This window comes from Paramacrobiotus metropolitanus, unplaced genomic scaffold (assembly GCF_019649055.1).
Source record: "Paramacrobiotus metropolitanus isolate TYO unplaced genomic scaffold, Prichtersi_v1.0 Parri_scaffold0000013, whole genome shotgun sequence".
NCBI lineage: Eukaryota > Metazoa > Tardigrada > Eutardigrada > Parachela > Macrobiotidae > Paramacrobiotus > Paramacrobiotus metropolitanus.
The window spans coordinates 1,450,331-1,478,079 of NW_026570233.1; the positions used below are offsets into that span (position 1 = coordinate 1,450,331).

Sequence of the window (27,749 nt, forward strand, 5' to 3'; positions counted from 1 at the left end):
CTAAGGCGTATACTCGCATACTCATAACATGTCGAGCCAGGAGAAAGGTGACGAGGGCGTCCGCCAGCGCGAGTACCACGAAGAGGACCATCCCCGCGATGAACACGGTCATTTCGTAAACAAAGAGACCGGGGAGCACAAACACGACCACCGGCACGATTTCCGCGAGGAGGAGCATCCGCGCGACGAGCATGGACACTTTGTGGCCAAAAAGTAAAGAGAATGTTTTTGTTGGTTGTGTGGCATGTACCTAGCATGGGTTATGCCGTCATATTTGTATTAAGAATGTACTTCCTGGCAGTTTTTTTTGTAATTACTGCAATATGAAGCAACAATGTGAATATACTCTGTATATGGCGGATAGATTTTTGATAATTACTTGATGTGTAATAATAAAAATTATTTATGAATAAAGTTCATGTCCGGAACTCGACAAAATAAATACTTATCTGCCTTTTATTAAGATTGTTAGCGATTATGTGGATCTGACTGTGACACAAGTGTCTAGATATACTTTTCTTCTATTGGTCAAACATGACTTCAAATGTGTTCGATAATTTTAAAGATTCAATGATTTCAAGTTTTTTGTGGTAATATAACTGCAAGTTTTATTAATCAACCAAATAAAAACCATTTAAATTAAACTCAGTTGCCAACAAGAAAACAAAAGTAGAAAAAAATGAATTCACAGTTGTTGCGCCAAGTAAAAAGACAAAAAAATTAATAATAATAATGGAAGATACACCCGAAAAGTTGCAAACCGAAATTGATATACAAATAACTTCATTAGTTTTAATTGTGATAACTATGCTAAATAAAAAATTTTATAGAAAAATTTATGAATTACTGCTCACGGAAGCGAGACAGCGATATGAAATATGCCTGCATTTGTCGCTCTGACATGAAAACCATCGGCCAGAGCGTGCAATACTGCTGTTAATCACTATAAGACGAACGGTATATATGCGCCGTACACGTATAGTATGCAATCTGCTGCGTTTTCCAAAAATATCCATAATCATCACATTGCCGGGCAAGATGCGGCAGACTATGGAGGCGATTAAACGACTTATGTTTCGCCTGGTGTAAAAATAGACCGGAAGCGGGGAAGAGCGCGCGCTGCATGTAACGTCATGTCGGCGGGCTGGCAAAATGACAAATATGTAATCTTCTTACTCGTGAAGTCTCCGCGACGGCAGTGGTGGTGGTAGCGGTGCAGAGAGTGGCTCCTGGTTGAGTGTGCGAGCGGAAGGCGCAGTAGGGCGAGAGCCGTGCCGTTTCCTTAATTGTCAGCTTAATTGCCGGAAGTTTGCTGCAGCGTTACGGGCCGCGCCATATTCGCCCTCCGTGGTGATTATTATCTCCATCAAAATGATTCCCAAGCTTTGCCTGCTAATCCTGGGCGTGCTGCTTGTCGGATTTATTTGTGATATTGAAGCAAGAAAACGTAAGTGCATGAAACACCCGTTGAAAAGTGACGAATTTTATTTTTTAAAAAATATTATTTCAAAATTATTTATCGTTGATTTATTGGTTGGAACGTGAGCTGCTCCGCAAAGGTGTCCGCAGCCATCATTAAACCCAAAAACTACGTTAGTTTTAATGTTTTCATCGGTTTTCGTAAGCGCAAACAAATTACAGCTTTACCAGTTTCGGACTTACTTTTTAAACGAAAAGGCGTCAGTCGGAACGCACCATTTTCACCCAACAGGACTCGCTTTATTTTACGATTTCCATAAAGTAGTTAAATTCTGGAATTCGATTTTCAGGAATTAGATACATATAAATTTTCGGTACTATAGTTTTTGGAAATGCCGCTTCAGGAATCAGTACGGGTGTCTGAAAAAACCCCATAATTTTTTCAATTTTTTATGGGAACATCCGGGGTTTAATCAGTACAGTATCGTATTGAGAATATTAACCAAAAGCGGAGTGTATCAGACTAGTCAGCGTCATATCGGATAGGGCAAATATTGTATCTTTATGCGGTATCGCAGCGGTAACGAAAAATTAATATCGGAGCGGCTCTGGCTCAGCCTTTGACTAATATATAGCGAAATAACTTTGACTAACTTTTGGAAGCGCTGCTCCATTCATGGCTGCGTGCACAGGTATTCTCCCAAGATTCAGAGAGGCCGGTCTGCCTGCGCGCTCGGAGTTCGGGAACGCGGTCGTTTGCGTGCGCATGAAAAGCCGGCACGGGTTATGGGCCTATGGCTGTATACTTGTTTCGAAAATCGCCCATTTCAGTTTCTACGAAAATCATAAACTATTTTAAGGAACTATATTTTACAATAAAAACTACAAAAGTCGAGAAGCTTTTTCGATTTATCATGGCTTTTTAAAACAAGCTCTGGATGAGACCTCCAACGATGACCCCAGCGACGCAGAGAACCAGGAACCAGCTGCTTCCAAACTATTGAGGAGGTCAAGCCGGTATCGAGAAGTTCGTAAACTAACCAAACCACTGGATACGTTACTTACCGACAAAACTGGGGAAGAGTTCACAAAACTATACGGCGCAGTGAGAATAATTGTTGACAACCTACTAGAAGGTAATTGTTTTTTTCCACTACTGCTATGCTATTAACTGTTGTCTTCTATAAAGTGCCTACAGTAAAGATTTGTGCACGCAGCCATCGCCCGTTCCAAAATTCTGTACACGGGGTGACGCAGGCGAAGCAGTGTTTGCTCGTGCACGCCGCATCGACTGAATTGCAGTTAAAAATCAAAAAATTCATATATATCGCATACAAAGTTTGGTATAAAACTGTTCATATGCGCGCAGCATCATTCCTAGAAAATTACCATGCTTCTCGAATTGATATTCGTAATATTAATTTTGTTGTATTATACAATAGTTTTTCACTGCATGCTCTACAGGATTGGTTAGGTGAGTAGGCTTTCAGCTTTGCATGCACAACGGAATGGTGTCAAGATATGGTAGTGTAGTGTCACAAAACGACAAACATAAGAAAGTGTTGCTCTGTGTTAAAGATTGATAAATTGTACCGTTCTCCGAAGTAATTTTTTGCCGATTCGGCTCACACCTCTAAGTTAACAATCGTGTATTATTTTTAGAATGGAAAAAGCCCGAGCCCGAACCTGAACCCGAACCGCCCGCGGAAGTCGACGAGAAAGACGACGAACCGGAACCACCACCTCATCCCGTTCGGCACGGTAAGAAACCGGCGGCTGCCGCTCCGGCGGAGGACGACGATGACGATGACAAGGACGCGAAGAAGCCGGCTGCGAAGAAGGATAAGGATGATGACGACGACGATGACGACAAGACCCAGGTGAAGGACGACGACGACGGTGACGAGGACAACGGCGATAAAGGTGACGATGAGGATGAAGAGGACGAAGCCGTGCCGGAACGAGACTACGATGTCGGCGAGATCTTCCACTTGAATGAAGACAACACGGAGGTGCGCCGGCGTAAGGAGCTGCTGACGAACATCGCCCTGGAGCGCCTGCACCAGATTGTGGATAACCAGATTGCGCCCATTGAGAAGCTGTATAAGTATGAGCAGCTGTCGCGTTCCACCTTCGGCGGTGAGTTTTTAAAATCAGGGCAGCAGATTTATGTGTTCTCCCGTTTTAGGTTTATTTTATACTATAGTAGATGTACCGCATAAATGTACATGGAAGCGTCGCAATGATCCAGACGTTACAGAAGACGTTCCTTAAGTCTGTAAAAAATTGTGGAACGCGAATTTACGTGAGATAACAGAATTATTTTAGATTCATGCACAAAGAATCAGTTTCAGCATCTAAGCCATAAGGCAATAAGCTTTCGAAAACTCTGAAATCATTATTAACCCAAGCAAAAAATTATTGTACGAAATTTATACGTCAGATTATACCCTGCTGCCAAATAGGTTTAACTTTTTTTAACTTTTAGAAGCTGAAATTTTTGCCAAGCCGTTGGTGCTGCTAATGGAGCCGTACAAGCGTGGAAAATCATCGATTCTGCCGATATTGCTTGGAAAGGAGGAAACGGCCGATGATGACGACGATGGTACACCGCATTTATAATGCAAAATTAATTAATTCCTTTACAGTATAGCTGCAAAATTTTTGTAGCACTGGCCTTTAGATTTCGAAGCAAAACGGAATTTTACTACCAGTCCATTTTAAGGAATTTTTTTATTTCCACCACCTTCCATCAGAGTCTGTAAACTAAGTTTAATTATTAAATATTAGATATCAATGATGCAAAAGTTACTTGGGCCAGCGCGCGCTAACCGTGACCTTTCGTGGTGCAAAAAGTTGATAATAGGCGAGTTTTACGGACTAATTACAGTACTGTTTACTATCCGTTATCAATTCAAACAAAGTGCGATATTTCGTCATATTGAGCCCCAAACTGCCATTGCACTACGATATTTCTTGAAGTAAAAGTATAACAACTTATAGTACAAACTACAAAGTAGAACGGCTTTTTCGCATTGCGCGCCAGTGATTTTCCTAACGCACAGCTTTTGCAGAAGAGGAACTGGAGAACACCGACTTTGTTATCCACTCGTACGCGGCCAAACCGCGCACCCTGGAGGGTATCCAGGTACTCCGCAACGAGACCTTCGAGTCGCTTCAGCGTTTCGGCAAAGCCCTGGCCTCCCACCTCAAAGCTGTGGAGGCGCCACACTCCATCCTGGAGCGCATCTCCATTGTGGAGACCCCGGATCTCATCGAGAACAGCAAACTGGACCGGGAGTTTCCCATGGGCAAGGTGCACCAGTGGTTCGTAGCCCGCGCGGACGCCGTCATCCTGGTGGTGGAGCCGGACCGACTGGATGTCGGCCCCACTCTGGAGGCGGTCTTTAAAGAGCTGAAGGATCAGGAGGATCTGCTGTTTGTCCTGGTGGAAAGCGGGCATAAATCCAACTTGGATGACAGCATCCGGGCGTTGCGCCGGTTAGTGTGGAGCTTTGCCCCGCATTTCGACGTGAACGAAGCACCCAAGGTCTATTTGACCAGTTTTGAGAAGGAGCTGGATGCAGATACCGGCGCGGTGTACATTAAGCAGGAGAAGCACTTCTTGCATGATCTCAATAAGATTCTGGATCAAAGGTTCAAGAACCGGCTGAATACGGTGTTCGAGCGGGCGGTGGATGTGCGGAATCATGCGCATCTCGTGGATAAATACGTCGAGACCTATACGCAGAAGAAGTCCTTCTTCGGAAGCAACAAGGCACTGGAAAATGTACGTTTTGTTCCTCTTACTTGATTATGCGACTATTTTAATTAGGTAAAGGTTTGTTTTTTTACTGCAGTAGTTAACATAATCCTCATAAAATATGTCACAACAAATAACTAATAAAATAAAATTTATTAAGCAGTATTGCTGCAGCAGCAAAATTGCCCAAACAAACATCTGCCGAAACGAAAAAACGTCAATCAACTTACCCGGCAATAATTTGTAACATTGTATCGCTATTCAGGATCTGATGGGATTTCCTAGCAAATTCGCCATTTATGAATCGGTTCTGCGCAAGACCAACGCCAGTGCTGATGATCTGCCGGATCCGGAAGAATATAAGGAATTTTTCGGCATCAACAAACTGAGTACCTTCAAAACCCTGGCGGCATCGTGCTCTTTCCTCAAAGGGTGTCCCGCGGTACGTTGGTGCTTTTATGTTATGAACACGTGCTATAAGACTGACTTTAACCGCTATCCATCTTATTTCACTTATACCCGGTACAGCAAACAACACACGTAAACGCAATACGTTAAAATAAAAAATAATACGCAATAATTTGGTCATCGGTCGCTGACACCGCCTTCTCAGGAAATTTCTGCACCAGGTGACCAAATTAATTTCTTAATTATATACAGGGGTGCCGCGCCAAGTTCGGACAGCTTCTCTTAAAAATCACTATGGGTCACCCACCAACAAATTACTAGTTATTTAATTTTTTTATTATTAGCATATGTGTTATGCACCTTTTTCACTATGGATCGCAAGGCCGAGGGCGTGGCTTGTTTTACAGCGAGATTTAAAATGAAGCAGACCTGAATAAAAATGCGGTTCGACCCAAGGACCGTCCATGTCTCCCTCCCGTTTAAAATTTCGTAAGAAATTCTACTGAAGCTACAACCCAAAAAGGTTTACGCTGGGCTATTTGCCATTCAAAGCCCTTGCTAAATTCGTCTGACTCCATTCTATTTCAATGATGGCGGCGTGACCTCTGCAATATTACTGGAGACACTGTCAGAATGGTGGACGGTGCCCTTTGAGAGCTCGCACAGGAATCAGAGTAGGTCGGATGTGTCAAGCATGCAACACAAACTTGTTGGCCAACCACTGAGCAACACTTTAAGCTCTTGTTATTGCTCAAAAGGCCCGCGGCATCCCGCTTCAACACATTTTCGCACTAACGCAAAATTTATTTGGCCACTGCTTTGTCGGTTTTTTCTTCGATCGTTCTGCCAGCTCTATCTTACTGCATGCTTCGTAGATAACAAGTAGAATACAAAAATCCTCTACTTTAATGCATGTCTTATTCTTCGAAAACATCATCTCGAAGTTATGTGTCTCTGCGCGCTAGGCAACCACATTCTTCCGGAAGCACTGTTTAACATACAAGTCTATGGGAGGTGCTCCTTCTGTCTGGGTCACCTCGAGCACCAATCACGAGAAAGTTTTTGCTGACCCGTACTACATACCTTTAAGGATACTCAACAGTTTAAAAAAATGTCCATAAAAAAATGTCACTTGAGGAATTTTCTGGAAGGTCAGTTATAATCCCTCTGGATATGACCCCTACCCCATCTTCCTCTTAACCGGTTGGCTGCTTATTACCCCATCTTGCATTTCAAATTTCAGCATATTCGGATCCGCAATAAAAAGTTGCACTAATATAGTGCAAAATAAAAAGTAAAACCAAGTACAGAAATATTTTTTAATTTAATTTGTGCAACTGTCCGAACTTGGCGCGGCACCCCTGTATTTCTAATTAATTTCTTAAAATCTTCTATAATGCTTCTTGTCCTATTTACTGTGCAATTTGGATTTTTAAGTACTAACGAGTAAGAAAGCGATTATACATGCTGCACGCATGGACAAGATTTGCGCCAGAAACGACAGAAAAGTTGGTCGAATGATGGTACAGTAGAGTTTCAAAGACAAAGTAATACATCAAAATTGCGAAAAAATTGTTTGTAGATATTCTACACCAATCAAAATAGAACGAAGTGGGGCAATGCGCCATATTCTTAACTGACGAAAAGTATAGCTCGAGTACGCTGCCGCTACACTACAAAAGCACTGCACAACTAGAAGTGGTTGGAAACGTTCTATGAATTACCGATCATATAAATTACCATGAGCAGAACATAAACAAACAAAACATAATCACAGACCCACACAAAACACACATAAACAAAAAACACAAACACTTTAACATATAAACACAAACACTGAACAGCTGTGTACGCATAAAAAAATTCTCGTATGTGTTAACTTTGCTATTAAAAACGTAAAAATTACCCTGCAATTTGCGAGTAATTATACGTAATGTTTGCTGCAGGACAAACTGAACTATGCCATCCACTTTGATCTGCCGGAACTGCTGGAGAAATTCCAGCAGCGCCTGCCTTTGTGCCTGTCGGAAGCCATTGAATGTGTGCTGGAAGAGAAAAAGTACGTTCCGGAAAAGAAAAAGAAGAAAGCTCACTAAAAATCCGTCAATGGAAAAATTCGTTAAAAAGGACGCGCTGTCAACAGCTAAACACCCGGCATCACCATCGTCGCCCGGTGTCACGATGCCGGGTGATGCGCGTCCGTATTGTCTCCCTATTTTTGTTCACCAAAATCTTTTGTGATTTTTATTTTCTGTGTCGCACGCGTCTGTCCTTTGTGCGGATACGATAAGCGTAGTACGTGTCGGTTGCAGTACGTTGAGCATTTAATTTGTTGATCGTGTTAGTTTTTCCCCGTAGTTATTTCTTATGATAAGCCAGATAAGGTACTAATGCAATGCAATCGTCGGCAATAAAATTCTAGCGTGCCACATGTACAGTGTACTGTTTCTGCTAAAATAAAAGTATACATACAGTAGTACAGTACATATATCCAGATCTGCTATTTGGTTGCTTGTAATATTATTCGAGTGCACTCCAACTAAAATATTAAAATATCGTTATTGATATTTAAACGGTATCAGTATACTCGTGATGTCAATTTTTTGTGTTTCTTCATAAACTGTATAAGAGAAACGCAAGCGAGTGAAAACATTAAAGACAAAACAAACGCGTCTACGTAGTAAAAGTATGATTACGGACTAATCTAATGGCAGCTTTGCATAATTATGAGATCACTTCACAGATAGGAATTACACAGTAGCAGAGATAGCGAACACGTAAAATCCATGCCAAACAAAGAAAAAAAATGCCATTTACTTTTCCTTATTGGCGAAACGGCAATGACGTAATTCGGCGAGGCACTTCGTGAACCTAAGGAAAATTAAAATGTATTAAAGCCCGATTATACAATAGTACAAATAACCAAACTGTTCACGGTAATATTTATCAACATAAATATCTTTTAAGATTCGCAATCATTTACTGTATTAGCCAATGCCATAAGAAAACCGATGAACCTGTCTATACCTGTAGCAGTGCCTTTCGCCGGGTTCCTTGCGGAGAATATCCATGCGGTAATAGTACCGCAGCGCTCGCGCCAGCTTCTCGAAATTCATCGCCGCGTGCTTCTTCTGCACCCCCCACAGCACAGCCAGACTGCCGGGATCCACGATATGGAAGATCAGCGCGCCGCGGTCCTTCCAGCGGATGACCTTTTCGTACCGCCCCACCGGGTCCTCCAGCAGAACGTAGATAAACTCCCACAGCAACCGGCACTCCCCGGCCGGTCCCTGGCCGCGTACCCGCTCCGGTGCGGCGGCCGTGCTGACGTGCAGCGGATGGGCGCTGGGGAAGGCCGACTGGAACATGGATCCGGCCGGGCTGGAGGTCGGGGTGGAGGGCCGCGAGCCGGAGCTGGTTGAGTCGGTGTCGGAGGACAGAGCGGCATCCAGCGAGAGATAGCGGAAGTGTGGGAATTTATTGGTGAAGAAGGTCGGAGAGGGCTGGAGATCGTGGGGGCTGGACGGTGGGGTCGAGGGAATGTGGGCGGGACTGAAAGAACCTGCCGCGGAAAAAAAGCGTTACAATCCTAAAACAATATACACATTCTTAATGAAGTTTTAATTTAAAAAAATATATGGATATGTGTACAGTGCACAGTAAGACCCGCATAATCTGAAAACTGGATTATTATACTTATTGCACGTTATTCATTTCCGGTACAGATAGACAGTGTGTATCTTCCACAGCAATGTATCTTCTCAATGTACAACATCATGCTGAAGCAAAAGCGTACAAATTTCGAAAATTATTAACAATAATTTGGAATAAAGGTATGGTAATACGGCAATATATTATAATTTCATCCGGTAATTAATTACGTAATTAATTTCCGCGTCGGCTGCTTTATTGCACAGGAAAAGCCGAGCACGTTAACTTTTGGTTTGAATGCCAAAAAAGTTTTTGCGTACACGTAAACTTCTGTGTTCCGTTGTTACCTGATGAAGCATACGCAATCAGCGTGTTGTAGAGCACATCACCGGCGGACGGACAGCGAGTGAGAAAGTCAGATCGGGTTAAAATGCACAGAGCTTTACCTGCAAAAGGTTTAAGCTTGTACATCTGTAATCTAAACTCAAATGTAATCACGAAAAATTCCCAAAAAAATGCATTTGAAAAAACACGGTTTCGGCAGCGCTTAGTTTGCAACGTTCGTTTAAATATCTGACAAGGATGAAGCACACGCCGATATTTTATTGCCGGTAAGGTTGAACAAAGGAAAAAAAAGTTAATAAGGTTTTACCACATTAAATGACTTTAATAGCATAGGTTATAACACACATAGTATTATTTTTCCATTTACGTTAGGTAGAGATTGGCTCGATGGATAACAATTAATACAGTAATCAGGTAACGAAAAAACTATCTAGTGTACATACCGCTTAGAGCAAAATTGTCGGGATTAACATCGGTTAATCCATATTCCCGTATGCAGGACGTTATCCAGCGTTGCACATCTTCGCGGCTCCAGAAGGCCGGATTACGGCTAGGATACCGGTTGAATTCCATATCTGCAACGTTGCACTGCTTAAAATTGCGCATGTACCTGTACATCACAGGCAATAAAACGTGCAACGTCTGTGAGATCACAACTACAAAGTACTTTCTTGAACAAATACAATCACTCTACTTAAATTAAACGATTAATTTTGTTAAAATGATATCGAATCTGATGTGTTTGATTCCTGCCTAATAATTTTACTGTAAAATATCAATTTTTTCAGTCTTTTTAAATACCGCAATACGTAAACACAGAACAACTACTAGCAAAATACTAACAAACTGCAGGCTTAATAATAACAGATTTTCAAAGCGGGGGAAAATGCATACAAATTTCAAAATCTAGCATTAAAATCAGATGTTTCGAAAACTATAAAATCCACAATCATCCAAGTACTTCAGAAAATTGTACACTTTTTTTCTTAAGTTGCAAGTAGCAGAACAGCCGCTTTTTGTGTGCATACCGTATTTAACGTTAATTCCATTTTGTAATCGCCTATCAAGATCGGCCGGAATAGTAAAGGGAAACCGTGAAGCCGGCACCCAGGTAATCCCGTTGTTGTCCCCAAAAATAAATGGATTTTCAGTAAACACCATTTTGTCTATATCGTGCAGCGTAAACGCGATTAAACAATCATTTAAGCATCAAACAAACAAAATATTTTTCCTCGTCGACTGCAATAAATTGCCGGTGTGAATATTGTGATAACGAAGCGCACATTTCCTTCGCTAACTGCATGTAGGAAGAAGAATTGGCTGTGGCCGGAAATCGCTTTTATAGCCAGCGGTAGGGGATTTACGCTGAATGGGCTGTTTTCGTCCGCAGCGCGCTGATCATTATGCCGTGGACAGTGTTAGACGCTTTAGCGGAATTCAAGTTCACTGTTATCCAAATAATCCACGCAGCTGATGTCAGCATAGTCAAGTTCATTAGGCCATACGCGTGTTTGGTCCAATATAGCGGTATACGTATTGGTCAGCGCGCGGCATATACCCAGCGTCGCCACTTGTAGCCACCTGTGCCATCACTTCCGCCTTGTAATGGATGACTCTTCTGCCGTTATGATAGAAACAGAATAAACAACTGACATGATCGAGAAATTTTATAAATAACTGGTGCAAGAAAAGTATAGCTTTCCACGCAATCAAGCGGAAGTACTCGTCAAGCCTTCGAAGTATTTAAAAAAACGCGATGCATGTCGAACAGGAAAAATTATACTCACTTTTTCTGGTTGCAGTGCAATTATGGAAGGATAATTATTTAACCATTTCGTCCACAAAAGATACTTAAATCAGAAAACTAATCAGTTATTCAAAAAATAATAATGTATCGAGCTTTAGAGAAAAGAGCATTTATGTGTTCGGCTGGTTAAAGTTAATGCGTGCAGAGTAGGTGTTCTGGACCGATTTAGCCGAATTACCGTAGACCTAAATTACGGCATGGATATAAAGAGGCCGAATATACACACTAATCGCCAAAATGTCTATTTAGCAAGATTGTGCATGCTCAACCTTATTATATGTAATTCCGGTGCAATCAGTTAAAGTAAACAACACAAAAAAGCCATCACTACTAGAAACATTTGAAGAAAGATTTACTGATATTGCGAGGTGCTGCAGGCATTTACCTTTCAGCTGTTAAATAATACCTGGATATTTATTAGAGTAGTATTATTTACTTTTATTTTAGCTGTTTAGACACTAAGTAGTCAAGTAATGGCAGAAGCGGTACATTTCGTTAATTATTATGATTTACTGAAAGCCGGACAGCATGGTTGCAGTTAATTGTGTTCACAATACGTGTATTTATCTGTTAACCAATATCCATCTTTTTCTAATTGGGAAGTTTATAAAATCTCCGATTAACTGCAAGTGTTACAGATCATTCAAGGTGACCTTGTCGGTATCGTTCATGGTAATATACCGCAGGTGCTGACAGATACATGTGAATTTTATTAGGCGTACGGGTGCCGGATGTGTATCAAATGTAGACACTTTCACATTTCAGCAAGGTATCTGTATTTAGAAGGCGTATTCGGCGTATGGCCAGTATATTCTTGTACATGATAACAGCGATAATTCCCTACTTCCGCTGAGCCGTTGCAGCACACTAGTGTTTCCTGGACAAACGACCGGCGTCGGCAGATTCCTCTTCCTTAAGACAACAATCGCAACATTCCGCCGCTGTGCTAACTGCTGACACCGCTCGGCTGGTGTGTATGCGGTGTTTATTGATGGTGGCAACTACTTCCGGCTCGACCGGCTCACAGGCAACGTATAGTGCGGCAGTGCTGCACTTATGTATTGTGAGATGCTTCCGGTGAATGTCCCAAACAACGTATTGTAAATCTAATCCAAAAAATGTTAATTTGAATTATTAAAATCCAAAAATTGTATTTTATTAATATTTAATCTTTTTAAATTTTAAATTCATTTAAAAATATTAATTAAATTTAAACATTAATTCTGCAATGGTTTAAAAAACTACAATTAAGAATTTAAGGAAAAATCTAGAATTCGCAAAAAAAACACAACAAAGTAATTTTCAAGAAATTGTTTCCTTAGCAAATATTGTAAAACGCGTGATCGATGTTGGTGAAACACCTTGTGTAGATGAGGTATACCATACTGCAACACGTATTACTACGTACAAAATTTTACAAGTTTAATACATTTTTATAACTGAAGGGCGGCATCATTTAATTTCAAGCAAATTGCAGATTACCTTGCAAATAACTGAGAACCGGCAATACAGTGCTAAATAATGGAATTATGGAACTACTGAAAAATTGTGCACGGTCATACCGGTATCCGTAATTACATATCACGCAAACACTGAAGCATTAAACATGGCATAAACATCTTTGAAGAAAATCCTGTCATTGGCTTGACGCAACAATGTTTTGTCTGATTTTACGCACGACAGTTCTCGAACGTCCCGGTTGTGCGATATCGTGCGTGACACTTGTTCCGGGCCTTTACATTATACCGCGAAGTTCCGTTCTCTTAAATCCACACAAGAAAAATCCACTGATAAGTTACGCGGTACCCAGCCATTTTACAGACAATCCCGTTTTCCCGTTAAGCTTTCCTGTAACACTCGGTCTTATGTCCCTGAATTAGCATCCGGTGAAAAATTCTTGTTAAGACGCTACCTCTGGCAATAGCAAACACCTTAAGGTCACCAATTATGTCGTTCACGGGGAAAAGTACCGTAATCACGTCGTCCGACATGTCGCTTAATTGCGCATGGATAGCGGGTTGAGGTAGTCATTATCGCCGGCACGGAGGTCGCCGCTCAACCGGAACAGCATCCCCTGAGATGCCTATATTATGATGGTGTGACGGAGCGCATCTTGATGATGGATGCGCAAACCGATTGCCTGACATTTCACCTACGGTGTTTAGCTTACAATATGCTAGTGTCACTGTAAAAAATGTGGTTACCTTGAATATCAAGAAGCTCTTGGTCAAATGCTGGGCTTTACAAAAAACGGTGTTATTTTTAAAGCTTGCGTCGTTTGCCGGTAATCTTTTATCGGTGGTATCTTTAAGCAGACGACAAATTTCCGCTGCAAAACAGAATTCACCGTACCGGCATTTTAGCAGGAGGTTTTTGTGTCCCTGATTGAATCTGAAATAGGATCTCAAAGGTCAAGACATCTTTTGAAATTGCATGATTCGCTTGGAATTTCTGTGATCCTTTTGAATATCGCTTGACCGGTCGCGTCTGATAGTCGACTGCACGGATGAACCACGTATTTATGTGCTATTAGCACCGGCTTACCCAATAACCGGCAAATCTACATTATTATTCGTATTCGGATTCGGATTGTCACATTGTATTCGGATTGTCACATCTGTAAGAACTGCCCTTTTGATCCGCTCAGACCCAATGTAAGCTCAAGCGTGCCAACAAATGCAAGCGCCCGAATAGTTAGTAGCTTTGTTCCCACGTTCCTGATTCGTGAGAACTGACAGATTCGACTGCTACGGACGCCTGCATGGAAAATGCGAGTGTCCACCTCGCCGGGAACTCCTCCAACCAAACTACTCCTCCCGTATCCGATGCGGAACCCTGTCTCCTCATCATCCACTTCGTCCTGGTCATCGTCGCCGCGGCCCTAAACGCCCTGGCCCTGGTCCACTTCCTCCGCCACACCCACCGCACCCCCTTCAACACCGTGGTCGTCAACCTGCTCTTCTCCAACCTCTGCTTCCTCATCCTGGAGAGCCCCTACAGCTACGCCATGACCAAAGGCGGCGGGCTACAGTGGCTGGGCGTTAAATCATACTTAATCTACGCCTACATCATTCGCTACACCGCCTCCGTGGAGGTCTTCTCCCACGCCGTGGTCAGCGCCAACCGCTTCTGGGCCGTCACCTGGCCATACCACTATCGGCGCTGTTACACGCAGAAGACGTCGGTGTGTATTTGCGCCGGGATCTGGGTTTTCGCCCATATCATCGCCATTCCCAGTACCGTGCTGCAGGTGAACTACACGTGGACAACAGTGATTCGGTTTATTCCGCTGACCGTGGTGGTGTATATTATCGGGAGTTTCCCGTATATTTGGTTTACACGGAAGAAGCAGCGCAAGCGCACGCAGGCCTATCCGATGGAGGTACGCTCCATGGATGCCAATAGTCGCCGGCGGTCAGAGCAGCAAGGATCACCGCCGGAATCCGGTGCGCCATTAACCGGTACGTTTGCTTGTCATTATTTATTGGAATATTGTCTGTTTATAATTCAAACAAGTGTATCACAAGTGGTATTTTGCGCCATTGTTTGGAATCGTACTCTACTTTCAGCGAGCCCTCGCCAGCAGCTAATGTTTCTCTGAGAATAACTTGATACTTACGAAGAAATGCGTATTATATAGTAATTATTAACCGATCAGCTACGATTATTGATCTCGCAGGGTGACCAACCAGGAGGAAGTTACCGTGTTTAAATTATCCTGAGATCCTTGCAGCAAGGGGGCAATTACGTTGTTTACCTTATATTCGGGATTCTGATTATCGGGTAGCGAGGTGTGGCGACTTTTTACCATAATAACGCTTGCATAATTACTCGTACATACATACGCTTACGGGCACACCTGTTTTTGAATAGCTTGTTTTCGAATAACCTTATGCGTCCTATAACAGCGCCCCTATGATTGGGCAAAATATTAGAATTATACGATACATTAAAACCTCTCTATAAAATACAGGCACAGTTCCATCCGTTTCGTATTTTATACCGGGGTGTATTTTATAAAGGGAAACTGCCCCCAGGGGCGCTGATATAATTTGGGGTGGGGGGCGTCACAGTACATGTATTTTATAAATGCAACATTAAGGCAGTAACAAGAACCTGTAGTACATGTTGAATGTTATAGAGAAGTGTATTTAATAAAGAAGTGTATGTAACGAGAGGTTTTACTGTACCAGTAATCTGACATTGATCCACGAAACTGGAAAACCGGAAGCCAGCTTTATGGGATATATCAGCTTTTTTCTCCCGCCGATAGTGTGTCAAAACTTTCATATTAATCGTTGTCCTAATTTTACGAGACGCTTCCCATGGAAAATGCAAATTACATATTTTAGTTTTATTATTATGTATTTTATTTCAGTTTTATTTTTTTTAATTTTACAGATCCGACAAATCCCAAAAGACCGCGCCGGTTCCTGTTATTAGCCTGTCTAACGTTGAGTATCTTCTTGAACTGGACGCCGACATTTATCCTGGAGATCCTCTTTCCCTACTACAAAAATTTAAATATGAGCAAAATCCGTGAATGGCTGGTGGTGTTCTATACGCTGCAGTGTGTCGTTGATCCGGTGCTCTTTGCCACCACGCTCAATGTCTCGCTGACTCCATTCCGGCGCACATGGTGTAACTGTACACGCCGTTATCGGCCGTAAACATCCACCGGCGCTGAATTACACAATGCCGAAAGAGCACAATATTTTGTTATGTAGTTGTTAGCTGATGCTGTAATGATGCACCAAGAACAGCCTCTTGTTAAAGCGAAGAATCAGCAGCTGATCTGCTAATCACGTACAATAAGCGATACCGCTTGATATTGACCTTAAGCCATGATTATATCAAAATGCTGCTTCTGCTGTAACGGTTTTACCTGAAGGAATATGGAAAAAGTTGCTAGAAAAAAACATCGCAAAGCCGGCATAATAGCTGACACGAGTCAGTAGCTAACAGATTCTACTGTGTCTGTAGCACATTCAAAATGTTCGGTAAAGGAAGTTTAATAATTTTGCTGCTGATTGCTTATTGTGATTATTGTGTAGGATGTAGAAAATTTTATTTGACCAAGGATGGCGACACAATCGAAGCCATCGCTAAAGATAATCCTCCGCTGACGTTTTCGCAATTGCGTTATTTGAATCCAGATGTTGGTCTGAAAAATTTATCGCTGAAAACTAATTTGTGCATCGATGCAGGTCAGTATCGTAACACATCCAATTACCACAAATACCGAAAGTACATAATTAAATGCTACCTTATATAGGGGGAAACAAGTCTAGCCGAACCAGTCCCTTGTACTTCTGATGTTAGCCGGCTGGTGTTTTTGACGTTGTGGCTGTACATGGTACTTATGTACCGCGCCAGATTTAACCGTATGCATTGCCGTAACGTCACACTCCAGGCGGCTGACGGCAGCAGTACATGGAAACGAAGTTGACTTGCTTTTTCCCCGTATATAAATTTGTGGTTCCCGGGACAGTGTAAATTACCCAGCCGGGGGCAATGATAATGTAGGGTATTCGGAACCGGGGTGCGGCTAAAATCAAAATTATTGTTCTTATCGATCACCCACATTGCTGAAGCTGGATTATGCTAAACGGGCTAAACCTTGCACATATTTGTAGAATAATTAGAACGTAATTGGTTCCGCACACAGGATCAAAGGAAGAACAGGTGTCCACGTGTGTCTGAGAAGTGGAAACAATTATGTTTTTTTTCTTTGCAGATGATGTAGCTGTAAAGGACAACAAATTATGCAAACGTTATGGACCAATCGATGCAGGTACAGTTTTGCCGCGATGCTGCAGAATTATACAGCTCATCATCCTAATTTCATAATGATATACTTTTATAAGAGTTCTTTTTCCAGTTTACTGTTTGTCAAAGCTATTCATGCAGGTGAAACTCAGATGTCCATAACTGAGTGTGATTTCATATTTACCAAAAACTGTATAATATTATTGTACATTGGGTATTGTACATAGTACATAACTGTACATTGCACAACTTTATTGTACATCAGTATATTGTGTATATTCTATATATTGTACATATGCCTTCCTTATTGTTGTATTCTAGTAAAAATTCGTTACAGCATACACAAAGTTTTTCTGTAAGCATTAATTTCGTTGCACTATTATACATACAGATATCGAATCTGTCAGTGACAATTTCCCATGGCTGGTGCACATTCGGGCACAGGATCCGGCCGGGGACAACGGGGAGATGGACAGTCAGTACTGTACCGGTACATTACTGAACGCACGGGCGGTGCTAACTACACGGACTTGCGTCACCAATGACCCGTAAGTCTAAGCACCTACGACATCAATACGGTAGTACTATAAGAATATAAGGATTTCGAAAAACGTGATCTTTACTTACGCACTCTTACCAAGTATTAACTAACTTACAATGGATTAATGTATAAAAGCAAACACGTAACATTATGTACACTGCTGCGGATAAAACATATTCCAGCTGCATACTTTAGAAACCAAGGAACGATGCGTCCAGCAGCGAATCACGGTGTAGCGCTGGCGGTGGACAAGATCAGCGGCTTCGGCCTGCCCTACGTCCCGGTGGAGAAGATTTTTCCGGGGCAGCACTTCAAAATCGCCGGCGACGATATTGCCATCCTGCAGTTATCCCAACCGGTGGCGGCCACCGAGTTCGTCCATCTCCCGGAATCGCGCGAGCAAGTGCTGTGCCCTGATACAGCCGGGTCACTTGTGGGATGGGGTACGTCAGTGATGCAAAATTTCGTATTTCGTTGTAGGAAAGGCATAAGGCCTTGCGCTGGCATAAGGTCAGCGTTCATATACAGTGGAACCGCGGATACTGCATATACTGCGTCCGATCAAAATAATCAAAAAGTTATTTGCAAGTTGTATTTTTCTATAATGTTTTACTATGCTCTAGAGAAGTGCTTTATTGCCGTTTATACAAGGACAGTGGGCATAGTTACTTTAACATACATACTTTTGGAGTGTTAAATTTATTAGGTTAAGTAACACCGGCCTTATGTATGAACGCATGATACTTTACTAAAGGAGAAAACGGGAAACGAAGAGAGAGCGAATTACAGTAGTAAGGAGCAGTAATCTTTTAATAGATCCGTACGCGACCGACACCGGTGTGACGGTCCAACGAATAAACGGCCACATTATGGAAAGCGATAAAGGATGTCGGGGATTTATCTAGACAGCAATGCGCCCGCGGAGAACATAACGGAGAAGATATTGTGCTCCGATTTGGAAAAGCCGATGAAACCGTGCGATGTAATGAAAGAGTTTGATCGACATTTTGCACTATACAAATTTATTAACATAATTCGATTTGCTTTTTTTTAATAGGGATACGTAGGAAGTCCGCTAGTAGTCCATGATAAAACAACGGACAACTTTGTACAACTGGGAATCGCAACTTTGGCACTCCGAACATTTCAGTAAGACTTTATTAAAATAGTTTTTAGGAAAATTAGCGCTTCGCTTTAGACGGTAATGGGGATATATGTAACCAACAAAAACACTTATAGAAATCAAACTTCATTTGAATTATACAGCAATAATTCTAAAAAAGGCCAGTGACCAGTATTTAAATCGGCCAAATAAAAATAATTAATTGTTAAGAAATTTAGAGCAAAAGTCTTTGCAGGTGCGACAACAACCACTTCGTCTACGTTAACGTGGCAAAACACCTGTCATGGATCCAACAAACGCTCAAAGAAATTTAGCAAGCAAGCAAGAAATTAAATTTATCGTTTTTTTTATTGCCTTTGTCTTCCGTTTTTGCACAGTCATTTATTCTTTTATATGGAATTACAAAAATAATACTGACAATCAGAAGGCTTTATAAGCGTTTCTGTTTTTAAAAAAATTATATCGCACCGGAAGTGCTCTAAGGTCGGCCGAAAAAGAAAAGCCGTATAAAAACTATTCCCAAAAAAATTAAAAATATTCCGGGTAAAGATTGCGAAGAACCCGAATGGGTATTGCACCCGTGATCCTGGCAGCAGAATGTTGTCACCCGGACGTTGCGTGCCCTGTCAACGCCTATGAGCAACAAAAAAATCATAAAAATCCGCCTGTGCGGACTCGCACTAACGTTAATAGATACACATGTACGTATGTACACGCATGTACGAAATTGTAAACACAACCTACTTGAACCGGAAGTACACGACCGAGAACACTGCTGAATGTAGTAGGGCTCAGCGCTTTCATCCAGCGGGGAAATATCCGCCGTCTACAAAATCCGTTAACTTTACAGGACTGCATGCATAATTCCCGCATAGACAGTATCAACTGGTTAAATTGCTAATCGTTACAAAGAAAGACGTATATGTACCAAACAATATCGCGCACTGGGATGGCATTGATCCGGCGTGCTCAGCTGCTCCTGATTGAATCGGCAGGGAATGTATTTATCGATGGGATAGTCGGGTAGGCGTCCGCAATCCCAGCAGTACATTCCGGATCCTGTTTCCCAAGATACACGTACAGCAGGCATGGATTTCTTTATCTCTGCAGTATTACCACGAACGTAATGTATACATACCTTTACATGATTTATTTAAAAGGATCATCCAACAGATTGCTATCAAAACATCAAAAGATAGCCGCGTCATCGTGCGTTCCGCTTAGCGAAAATCCAGGAAATTTATTAGGAGAGTGATTTATATTGTGGCGGTACTACAGGCCATATTGCACGGTTGTTCCATAAGATTAGCCTTGGGTATTGGGCAATAAACCACGTATTTTGCATGCTAATGGATTTTTATTAGAATGGAGTTGAATAACTCAGTTGTTAACGGTGCAAACTGCGCGGCAAAGCAAATAAATTTTTATATCACAATACACACACATGCTGAGAAGAGTTTGCTTCCGTACGTTTGTAATGCGCACATGGCAGGCAACAGCGCCGCAACCCTAACACGAACACGACACATCGATATTCTACTGCATACCGATTTCACCACAAATAAACCTGTTTTTACGGCAGTTTCCCCCGTGAAAGTTATGCTGCAGTACTAAGCTGCAGTTTCATCTGCTTAATGCTATCACACTCTATATTGTATTTCAAAAATGCTGCGGAGTTCCGCCGATCTGGTGGAGACGGTTTCTAGCTGATCTCACGTATTTCTGCGATTCCCAGACGATAAAGGCGAAGAGCAGGGGGTCCAGTACGGCTTGAAAGGCGTAGACTACCGCACACCAGGCGCGCAGGGAAGATAGGAGCGGATGGAATCCGGCGGTCGCTTCAGCGACGAAGCCCGGTGTCCAGGTTAACGTTAAACTGAGTGTTGTTAGGATGAGCAGAATGAAACTGCTGGACCTCTCCGAAGTTCTCAAGCCTGGATGAGCAAGCACATGTAACTGGTATAAATATGTCTGTTTTGCAAACAATTTTAATGCTTCCGCAGTTTCAAATACGATTACTTTGAAAGAGGTCACTGTAGGTTGCGTTGTAAAGATGTTATATGTGAATCAGCCTTGCTTATGTTGCCTTCATATTGCTCCATTTTTGAACAAATATTTTAATTTCTTTGGCACGGTAATTCGTAGCAAACTAAAAATACTATTATTATTATGTACTGGGTGGTAGAATTAACGAAAGTGTTTATTCAATTTCATTAAAGTTTCTATATTTTAAAACAAAACTTATTATAATCAAACTATAGACATCTGAATATTTTCAGTTACGGCAACTGTTTAACACATTTCAAAATACCTTGAATTTGCAGCTGCTGCACCGAATGCATTATGGTACTCGGCGGATCGATGCCCTTAACAGCCGCCGATATCCTCCGCAACAGTTGGGTACGCTTATACCAGATATACGGGAACATCACCAACACGAGAATCTCGATAAACACCCCGGTAAAGCGTACAATCGTCGTCTGTACCGCATCCTCCCCGATATCTGGCATCCCGCGGTACTTAAGCACGGTAAAAACCCGCGGGAGCGCTACTAAATGCCCCAAGATCCACACTGCAACGCAAAACACCGCCGATGTCCGACTGTGAAAATGCCGCTGATAACTGTAAGGCCACGTGACCGCCCAACAGCGGTTGATACTGATCCCGGCATGCGCCAGGACCTGCACGATTCCGGCGTAACGGATCGCGTAGGCGTACCCCATACGGTTGCTGGGAATGTACCAGGCCGCGCGCTCTAAGAAGGCGTTCTGGAAGCAGAAGACGCCTTGGATGAGGATATAGGATAAATTGGCCAAGAAGAGATTGGCCAGGATGAGGTTGAAAGGCGTGCGGAAGGTCACCCGTAGGAGGATAGCCGAGAGGACGGCGGTGTTGAGGAGGAAGGCGATAACCAGGACGACAAACTGGCTGGTGTTGGCGGTAAACTGCCGGTTCGGTCCGGCAGCAGATTCGCTGTAGTTCGTTGCCGAACTGTTCCACATGTTGTGCTAGCTTCTCTAAAAGATTCACTTAATCATCCCAACTCGATCGATCGAACGCTTTACTGAAATCCATCATTTGCAAATCCTTAGGGATTAACCCACAAGTTGTCCGCGCATGTTGAAGAAAGAGACACAAATTGTTTTAAGAAGAACGACACATATCGCCGAATAAATTTGCTATTAAAGGCGCTTTTTTCCTGGCAGAAATCACCCGTAGACATTATAGTTGGGAGCATTTACAGCATCTACGAATCCCATGAGTGAACCCGAGATTAGGCACTTCACTGTGTATATGAAGCGTTCGCTCTATCGGGATGTTTCTTGCTAAGTAATGTGACCATTGATAAAAATCGGTAATGAACGGGAAACCCGTAACGGTTTACATTCATCAGCGGTGCACGTAAGCAGGAGATGCCAGCTGATGCACCGCTCGTCTTTATCCAGCTCGTGAGCAGTCAGTAGGGTTCCATCCTTCACCTTCAGAGAACAATTAGCTGACAAATATCTACCATCCATATCCTCCGGCTTCCCTGCCGTTAGCCGGTCTTACCACACGTGGGAGGAGTGGCTGAATGGCGTAATACACTGAAAGACATCTTCATCATCAGATTCTGCAGTATTCTGATATTGTTTGGTATCTGTATAACGCTTTTGCCTTCTCAGATTAATGACTGACTATTTTGAATATCAGCGCAGTCGTGTATAATAGCGGTTTCTATTCAAGCCATACAGGGCGTGATGGCCATGCTAATTAAGAGATCACATGATATAGAAACTATTGTTCTCCACCAGCAACAACAACATGCACCGGCGCCAAGTTCCGTAAGCCCGCGACTAGCCATGCCATTCACAACTGGCCGTAATTTTAATTTTTACAAAATACTGACAAAATATAGATTCACACTGAAAACATTTCAAAGAAGTGTTCACATTGAAAAGTAATGCAGTACAGTGTTAGTATAATGCGTATACAGCACAGTGTGAACCCTGCAGCAAAACCATTCCGCTAATGGAGCGATTCTCCGGGTTTGCTCATGGTTTTGTTTCGATCGAGGCCGTTAACTGTTGGGCCTTTCTCCCAGCATCACAGCAAAAACGATCAAACGACAGTGATGGTTTAAACACAAAGTTACAAACCACTATTACATTCATAATGTTTATATCGGTGTGGTTATATTTATGATCCTATCACCAAAGCAGGTAGCACAAAAAACTGTAGTTTTTAATCTAAGGTCACGAGGTAAACTGCTAAAAACATAATTAAGTCAGGCTGCAACGCACCGCTTCTTCTTAATTCCGCACACGTATCATAACTACATATTTCAAATTGATTTTCTTTTTTTGTACTCGCGCATTTAAAATTTTACGATGCTACTGTAGGCACTGCGTTGTACGTAGGGCAATCAAGTGACCGACCCACACACATTTCTGGAAACTTGTTTTACTTGTGCAAACAGTGCAATTCCACTTAAGCGCAAGCAGTAAAAATCGTCCATACCATTCTTATCCTTAATTTCTGAAGGCAGTTCAAAGTAGAAAGTTAACCTCACTCAAATTAAAATGGGGCCAAGCAATGAACTCGCAAGATGAAAAACAGTATGTACATTATACAAAGTCTGCCTTATAACCTTTTGTAAAGGGCTTTTCAAACTATTATCAGGTGTGAATCAGCCGATAAACCATGCTCCTTGAACAACATCCCATCCGTAGCGCGACGGTGTCTTGGATTTTCTCTCGGTGATTCTCATGGGGAGGCGCATCTTACTGCTAAATGACAGCCGAATCCGGGCTCCCGACGGCGGTGACAGCAGCGGCATCGGCAAATCCACGAATCGTAATGGTGACCTTTTGCGCAGTAGACGACAGAGGAAATCTCCATGGCTTCCACAGTCTGCACAAAGTCATGCGTACTTAATGGTTGGAACTGGTTGTTTGAAATCAAATAGTACGTTTACTGTGCGCCGAAGAGGTTACAACAAAAGCATTAAAATTTTTTCGTTTAGTTATTCGCAAAGCAATCAATTTGACCTTTCATACTAACCAAACCATACAATGACCTTTTACACATACTAACCAAACCACATTCCTTAAAACTGTCTTAATTAATGCGATCTTTTAATTAGAATTCCTTAATAACAGTGCAGTTTGACCTACCGTTATTGAATTCGGAAATGGCGAGCCCGACGGTCAGAAATAACATGAGAATAGTGCAGGAGAATATCCACCGACCCATCATAAACTACCGGACATGGTAATGATAAACGCTGTTGAAAATCTATCCAACCTATGTGAAGAGAAACTCAGTAAGAGAGCAGACTCTACGTACTCGCTTTGATAATGTGATGCTTTATGGGGTCGGCTCACGCTGAATCAGCCGGACAACTGCACAAAACGACAACTCTGGATGGAAGTGGAGCGAAATTAACAGTAGTCGCCGACTTTTACGTTGAGATTGGGGATTTTATGCCGACGTGGACCGCCTGCATCCCGGATGTTGTCGGCACGCAAAGGCCAGATGTTGAATAGAACAGAGATTTTATGCTAATACAGTAATTTTGTGGATAGGGGTGCGAATGCAGAAGCGTGGGATGCCTCTATCGGCGTCCAGCTATTAATACCCTTTTCTCGCTAATCGTGAGCTACAGTCCACGCCAGCCGTATACGGAAACAGGTGAAGCTACCCGATGGGCGTCAAGAACTACACCATTAACCAGAATCAGTTTTATTAGTCTTGATTCGTTTTTGAAAAACTAATTTATGAAAGATTTTGCTTTACCAGACTGAAGAAAATTCTGTGTCCAAGGATTGTGAGTGCTGCAGCTGACACCGATGTAACTTAGCGTTTTGCCGCTTACTTAGTTTAGTGGTGCCACTCGTTTGCATGAAGAGCTCTTTTGTGAAACACTTTTGGTGAAACGCTTTGCAAAACAACCAACCGCTACCCAAAGTCCCCACAGTTTATTTGCATGAAAACACGTATGGTACATATAAGGGTCTTTCAGAGGCGCAGGCAAGCATTCCCTGTACTTGCTGGCGTCACCACGGCTGGAGTGGAAGTTACGGCACTACGTATGGTTAAATCAGACGCGGTACATAAGCACCTTGTTTAGCCATAACGTAAAACTCCAGCCTGGTGACGTCAGCAAGTACAGGGAGTGCTTGCCTCAGCCGTTGAATTCCCCTGTATCAGTGTTTTATATAACAATCTGTTTCGAAACTTTATTCCAGGACGAAATGCATAAAAATACAGCAAAACAAAGGTTAAGCGACAAATGTTTGAAATGCCTCTGCTGGGAGCTGTTACTGTCTACGTAGACACATGCTGAAAAGACTGACAATGCAGCAACGTGGTTTTGGCACAGAATCATATAGCGGGTATCTACCGTACTGTAATTTTAAAAAAAACGGAAGAGTACAGTGTACAGGTTAACAATAATAATTTGCTTGTTGAAATCAGAACATCATTGATGTATGCGATATGTTTGTCAGCCTGTGAACCAGGAACTTTGAACAGCATCCCACCCAAGCCTGGAGAAGTGTTTCGTCTTTGGTCTTTTCAGTTGAACTGGCGGACGTTGATGTCTAAAGCAACGGACTCGCGGACTATGTGCCTTTATAGCCAGCGGCATGGGAATTTCAATGAATTTCAATGGTGACCTTTTACCAGGCATTCTGCCTTCGAAGTCGTTATACTGCTCTGCAAAACGAACAGAATTCATACGTGTGTATCCGCAAAACCATGAAACGATTTCTTACCAGATATTAGGGGAGTGATCAATGCTGTAAAGACCACAAAAAATAGGGTCCACCGCAACGTTATAACAATCCTCATCGTACACCGTTCAGGTCATAGAGAACGTGCGAAGCGAAGGAAAGGAGCGAAGTGCTTAGAGGATAATTAAATTAAAGCACGTTTCGCCGTCGTTGCTTTCAACAGACCGTTATGCGCCACGCAATAAGCGAGACAGTATCTTAAAGGTCAACTTGCGGAAATGACCATGCGGTTTCCGTTCAATTTTCGTTCGAGGTCATCTAAAGCCTATCCCAATGACCAAACAGAAAACTGCAAGCATGACCCAGCAGGTAACATCAGCCAAAGAAATACTCAGGAACCGTTTAGGAAATTATTTAAAATTATGTGCCAGTAATGCCGGTGTCAAATCCCCCGCAACTGTTGACTGAGACAAAGCCTGTCTGCATCTCCGTTGTAAAGACTACTCACATCCTGCTATTTTAGTCCCCTTTATTGCCTGGAATGCACGCAATGCCAGTATTTTCTGTGATTATTTAGAGATGCGAAACTGTTCTTTTGAAGCACGCAGATCATCTGCTAATGACGGTAATTACGTCAGACTGACTCAACATAATTCTCGCTCTTCAGTTGTCAGAACTGAGGCCGAATGCCCTTAAACTGCAGAATGTACGGATCTGTGAAGGACGGAGAACCAAGCGAAGTCGGTCAGGCAGTTCTGAACTTTCGATGTCCGCTTATTGTGGAATCGCACAAATGCTCGAAACACAAGCTCATTTCCTCAGGCGTCAAATCGGCGGGGAAACAAGAACAAAGCACACTTGTAATATAACAGAAACAGGAAATTTATATAAGATCTGCACCGTCATACCGTGATTATGGTTATTCGGCTGGTAATTTATCTGTAAGGAATCACTCGGAGCATGGTGCTCCTTCCCTGAGCTGAGCATATATTCCTCGCATTAAAATAGTTAATAATAAGTTCCTTAATTCGCTAGATCTTTATTTGGATCCATAATTATCACGGGTATATCTACGTAGATATTACTGCTCGGATGTCGGTTCCCTAAGTGTCGGATTAAAATATCTTCATATAAATAACGATCGTTTGTTTAATTGTTCGGGTGGTGCATGTTTGAGAGAAGTGGATAGCGGGAACAGAACACACATGCCCGTACAAGTAGGCAATAGCAGCCCAGACTATCTTTATGGCCACAGCATCTCGCCTGAAAATTTTTAGATAGATAAAAGTATTTATCGAAAAGTATTTATCTTTAGTATTTATCCAAACTGGCCCTGCAAATTCGCAGCTGACCAGAAGGCGACGCCGTTACCAGCGCGTGATGCGAATTCCCAGTGCAGCGAGTGCTGTTCATTTAGAGGCCATTTCTTTATTTCATAAAATTTTTAATGCAAGCGTGCTTGTTAGTTTGCTTTCTAAACGCTACTGAGCTGAGAACGACTAAAACAGCCAAGAGTTTTGGTACCTACTGAATACTACAGCACTATGGAGTATGCGTATTACAATGGAATACTGCAACGTAAGTATTATTTACCTTGTGCTGCAGGAAAAGTAAAAAATACAGATATATTCACAGCCCAGCTAGTTAAGCTGCTGCTTAATGAATTTTTACGCTTAATATCCCGGACTGTACCGTATTAGCACTACTGGAGCAGAAAAAAACGTTTCTGTCTGAAACGTGACGGGAAAACAAGTAATTATTACTTTAATTATTGATACCAAAATATATCGTTTTCCAGTGTGCACTGTTGTCGAAAACGGCTTAGAACATATCGGTGCCAGACCGGGTAAAATTTATTCCTTGGCGTTTGCGTCATGATGGCCGATTTTGGGCTTTTTATAAGTTCCATCCTTTATTCGTGACCATTGTTAGGCAAACGAAAGACCTTCGCACTTGCGTCAAAGTCATCCAGGCGTAAAGCAACCTTTGAAGGCTGTCATAGTGCAGTACGTACACAAAACACTCTATGAGATGTCTCAAGTTCCCTTTAACGATGGTCCCGATCAGCATAACGATTACGTAACCGCAACCTACACGCTCCAGGTGGAGTACATATAAAACCATTAACTAAGGATTACGAGTGGCGGACCAAATTAATCCCTGTACGTGCTGCCGTCACACGGCTGTAAAATATGACGTGGCGCCTG

At 42.3% G+C, this 27,749-nt stretch overlaps 5 protein-coding genes across 6 annotated transcripts; 2 read left to right on the top strand and 3 right to left on the bottom strand.

Annotated features, from left to right (window-relative positions):
- Window positions 1-1,173: 1,173 nt before the first annotated feature.
- LOC129584305 (sarcalumenin-like) lies at window positions 1,174-8,023 on the top strand. 2 transcript variants are annotated; one of them, XM_055476448.1, is made up of 7 exons: window positions 1,174-1,447; window positions 2,352-2,555; window positions 3,082-3,558; window positions 3,908-4,024; window positions 4,494-5,209; window positions 5,448-5,624; window positions 7,537-8,023. In XM_055476448.1, the coding sequence occupies exons 1-7, from the start codon at window positions 1,372-1,374 to the stop codon at window positions 7,684-7,686; spliced, it is 1,917 nt and encodes a 638-aa protein (XP_055332423.1). In that variant the 5' UTR covers window positions 1,174-1,371; the 3' UTR covers window positions 7,687-8,023. The 2 variants fall into 2 exon arrangements, with proteins under 2 accessions (XP_055332423.1, XP_055332424.1); XM_055476449.1 differs by lacking the exon at window positions 2,352-2,555 and having other exon boundaries at window positions 1,176-1,447.
- Window positions 8,024-8,124: 101 nt separating this feature from the next.
- LOC129584311 (ets DNA-binding protein pokkuri-like) lies at window positions 8,125-10,873 on the bottom strand. Its single transcript, XM_055476456.1, has 5 exons — window positions 10,615-10,873; window positions 10,030-10,161; window positions 9,589-9,687; window positions 8,618-9,152; window positions 8,125-8,461 (listed from the first exon to the last, which is right to left on the bottom strand). Exons 1-5 carry the CDS (start codon window positions 10,745-10,747, stop codon window positions 8,404-8,406), a joined length of 957 nt encoding a protein of 318 aa, XP_055332431.1. The 5' UTR covers window positions 10,748-10,873; the 3' UTR covers window positions 8,125-8,403.
- Window positions 10,874-16,311: 5,438 nt separating this feature from the next.
- Window positions 16,312-19,360, top strand: LOC129584312 (uncharacterized). Its single transcript, XM_055476457.1, has 7 exons — window positions 16,312-16,600; window positions 17,131-17,187; window positions 17,554-17,710; window positions 17,899-18,146; window positions 18,520-18,685; window positions 18,761-18,852; window positions 19,062-19,360. The coding sequence occupies exons 1-5, from the start codon at window positions 16,387-16,389 to the stop codon at window positions 18,606-18,608; spliced, it is 765 nt and encodes a 254-aa protein (XP_055332432.1). The 5' UTR covers window positions 16,312-16,386; the 3' UTR covers window positions 18,609-18,685; window positions 18,761-18,852; window positions 19,062-19,360.
- Window positions 18,767-20,149, bottom strand: LOC129584313 (uncharacterized). Its single transcript, XM_055476458.1, has 4 exons — window positions 19,965-20,149; window positions 19,755-19,885; window positions 19,571-19,652; window positions 18,767-19,459 (listed from the first exon to the last, which is right to left on the bottom strand). The coding sequence occupies exons 1-4, from the start codon at window positions 20,032-20,034 to the stop codon at window positions 19,305-19,307; spliced, it is 438 nt and encodes a 145-aa protein (XP_055332433.1). The 5' UTR covers window positions 20,035-20,149; the 3' UTR covers window positions 18,767-19,304.
- Window positions 20,150-20,433: 284 nt separating this feature from the next.
- On the bottom strand, window positions 20,434-22,041 carry LOC129584310 (uncharacterized). The gene is made up of 2 exons (XM_055476455.1): window positions 21,138-22,041; window positions 20,434-20,760 (listed from the first exon to the last, which is right to left on the bottom strand). The coding sequence occupies exons 1-2, from the start codon at window positions 21,826-21,828 to the stop codon at window positions 20,486-20,488; spliced, it is 966 nt and encodes a 321-aa protein (XP_055332430.1). The 5' UTR covers window positions 21,829-22,041; the 3' UTR covers window positions 20,434-20,485.
- Window positions 22,042-27,749: the final 5,708 nt, after the last annotated feature.

What these genes read in the sequence shown, in the direction of transcription:
- LOC129584305 (XM_055476448.1), top strand. Translation starts at nt 1,372, where the DNA reads ATGATTCCCAAGCTTTGCCTGCTAATCCTGGGCGTGCTGCTTGTCGGA. An exon ending in GTCGCGTTCCACCTTCGGCG is followed by an intron (nt 3,559 to 3,907) that starts GTGAGTTTTTAA and finishes TTTAACTTTTAG; the next exon opens with AAGCTGAAATTTTTGCCAAG. An exon ending in GCAACAAGGCACTGGAAAAT is followed by an intron (nt 5,210 to 5,447) that starts GTACGTTTTGTT and finishes ATCGCTATTCAG; the next exon opens with GATCTGATGGGATTTCCTAG.
- LOC129584311 (XM_055476456.1), bottom strand. Translation starts at nt 10,747, where the DNA reads ATGGTGTTTACTGAAAATCCATTTATTTTTGGGGACAACAACGGGATT. An exon ending in TGGAATTAACGTTAAATACG is followed by an intron (nt 10,162 to 10,614) that starts GTATGCACACAA and finishes GCAACGTTGCAG; the next exon opens with ATATGGAATTCAACCGGTAT. An exon ending in GGCGAAAGGCACTGCTACAG is followed by an intron (nt 8,462 to 8,617) that starts GTATAGACAGGT and finishes AATTTTCCTTAG; the next exon opens with GTTCACGAAGTGCCTCGCCG.
- LOC129584312 (XM_055476457.1), top strand. Translation starts at nt 16,387, where the DNA reads ATGTTCGGTAAAGGAAGTTTAATAATTTTGCTGCTGATTGCTTATTGT. An exon ending in TTATGGACCAATCGATGCAG is followed by an intron (nt 17,188 to 17,553) that starts GTACAGTTTTGC and finishes TTATACATACAG; the next exon opens with ATATCGAATCTGTCAGTGAC. An exon ending in ACTTGCGTCACCAATGACCC is followed by an intron (nt 17,711 to 17,898) that starts GTAAGTCTAAGC and finishes TGCATACTTTAG; the next exon opens with AAACCAAGGAACGATGCGTC.
- LOC129584313 (XM_055476458.1), bottom strand. Translation starts at nt 20,034, where the DNA reads ATGACGCGGCTATCTTTTGATGTTTTGATAGCAATCTGTTGGATGATC. An exon ending in CCAGTGCGCGATATTGTTTG is followed by an intron (nt 19,653 to 19,754) that starts GTACATATACGT and finishes CGGATTTTGTAG; the next exon opens with ACGGCGGATATTTCCCCGCT. An exon ending in GTCGTGTACTTCCGGTTCAA is followed by an intron (nt 19,460 to 19,570) that starts GTAGGTTGTGTT and finishes TGTTGCTCATAG; the next exon opens with GCGTTGACAGGGCACGCAAC.
- LOC129584310 (XM_055476455.1), bottom strand. Translation starts at nt 21,828, where the DNA reads ATGTGGAACAGTTCGGCAACGAACTACAGCGAATCTGCTGCCGGACCG. An exon ending in GCAGCAGCTGCAAATTCAAG is followed by an intron (nt 20,761 to 21,137) that starts GTATTTTGAAAT and finishes TTGCTCATCCAG; the next exon opens with GCTTGAGAACTTCGGAGAGG.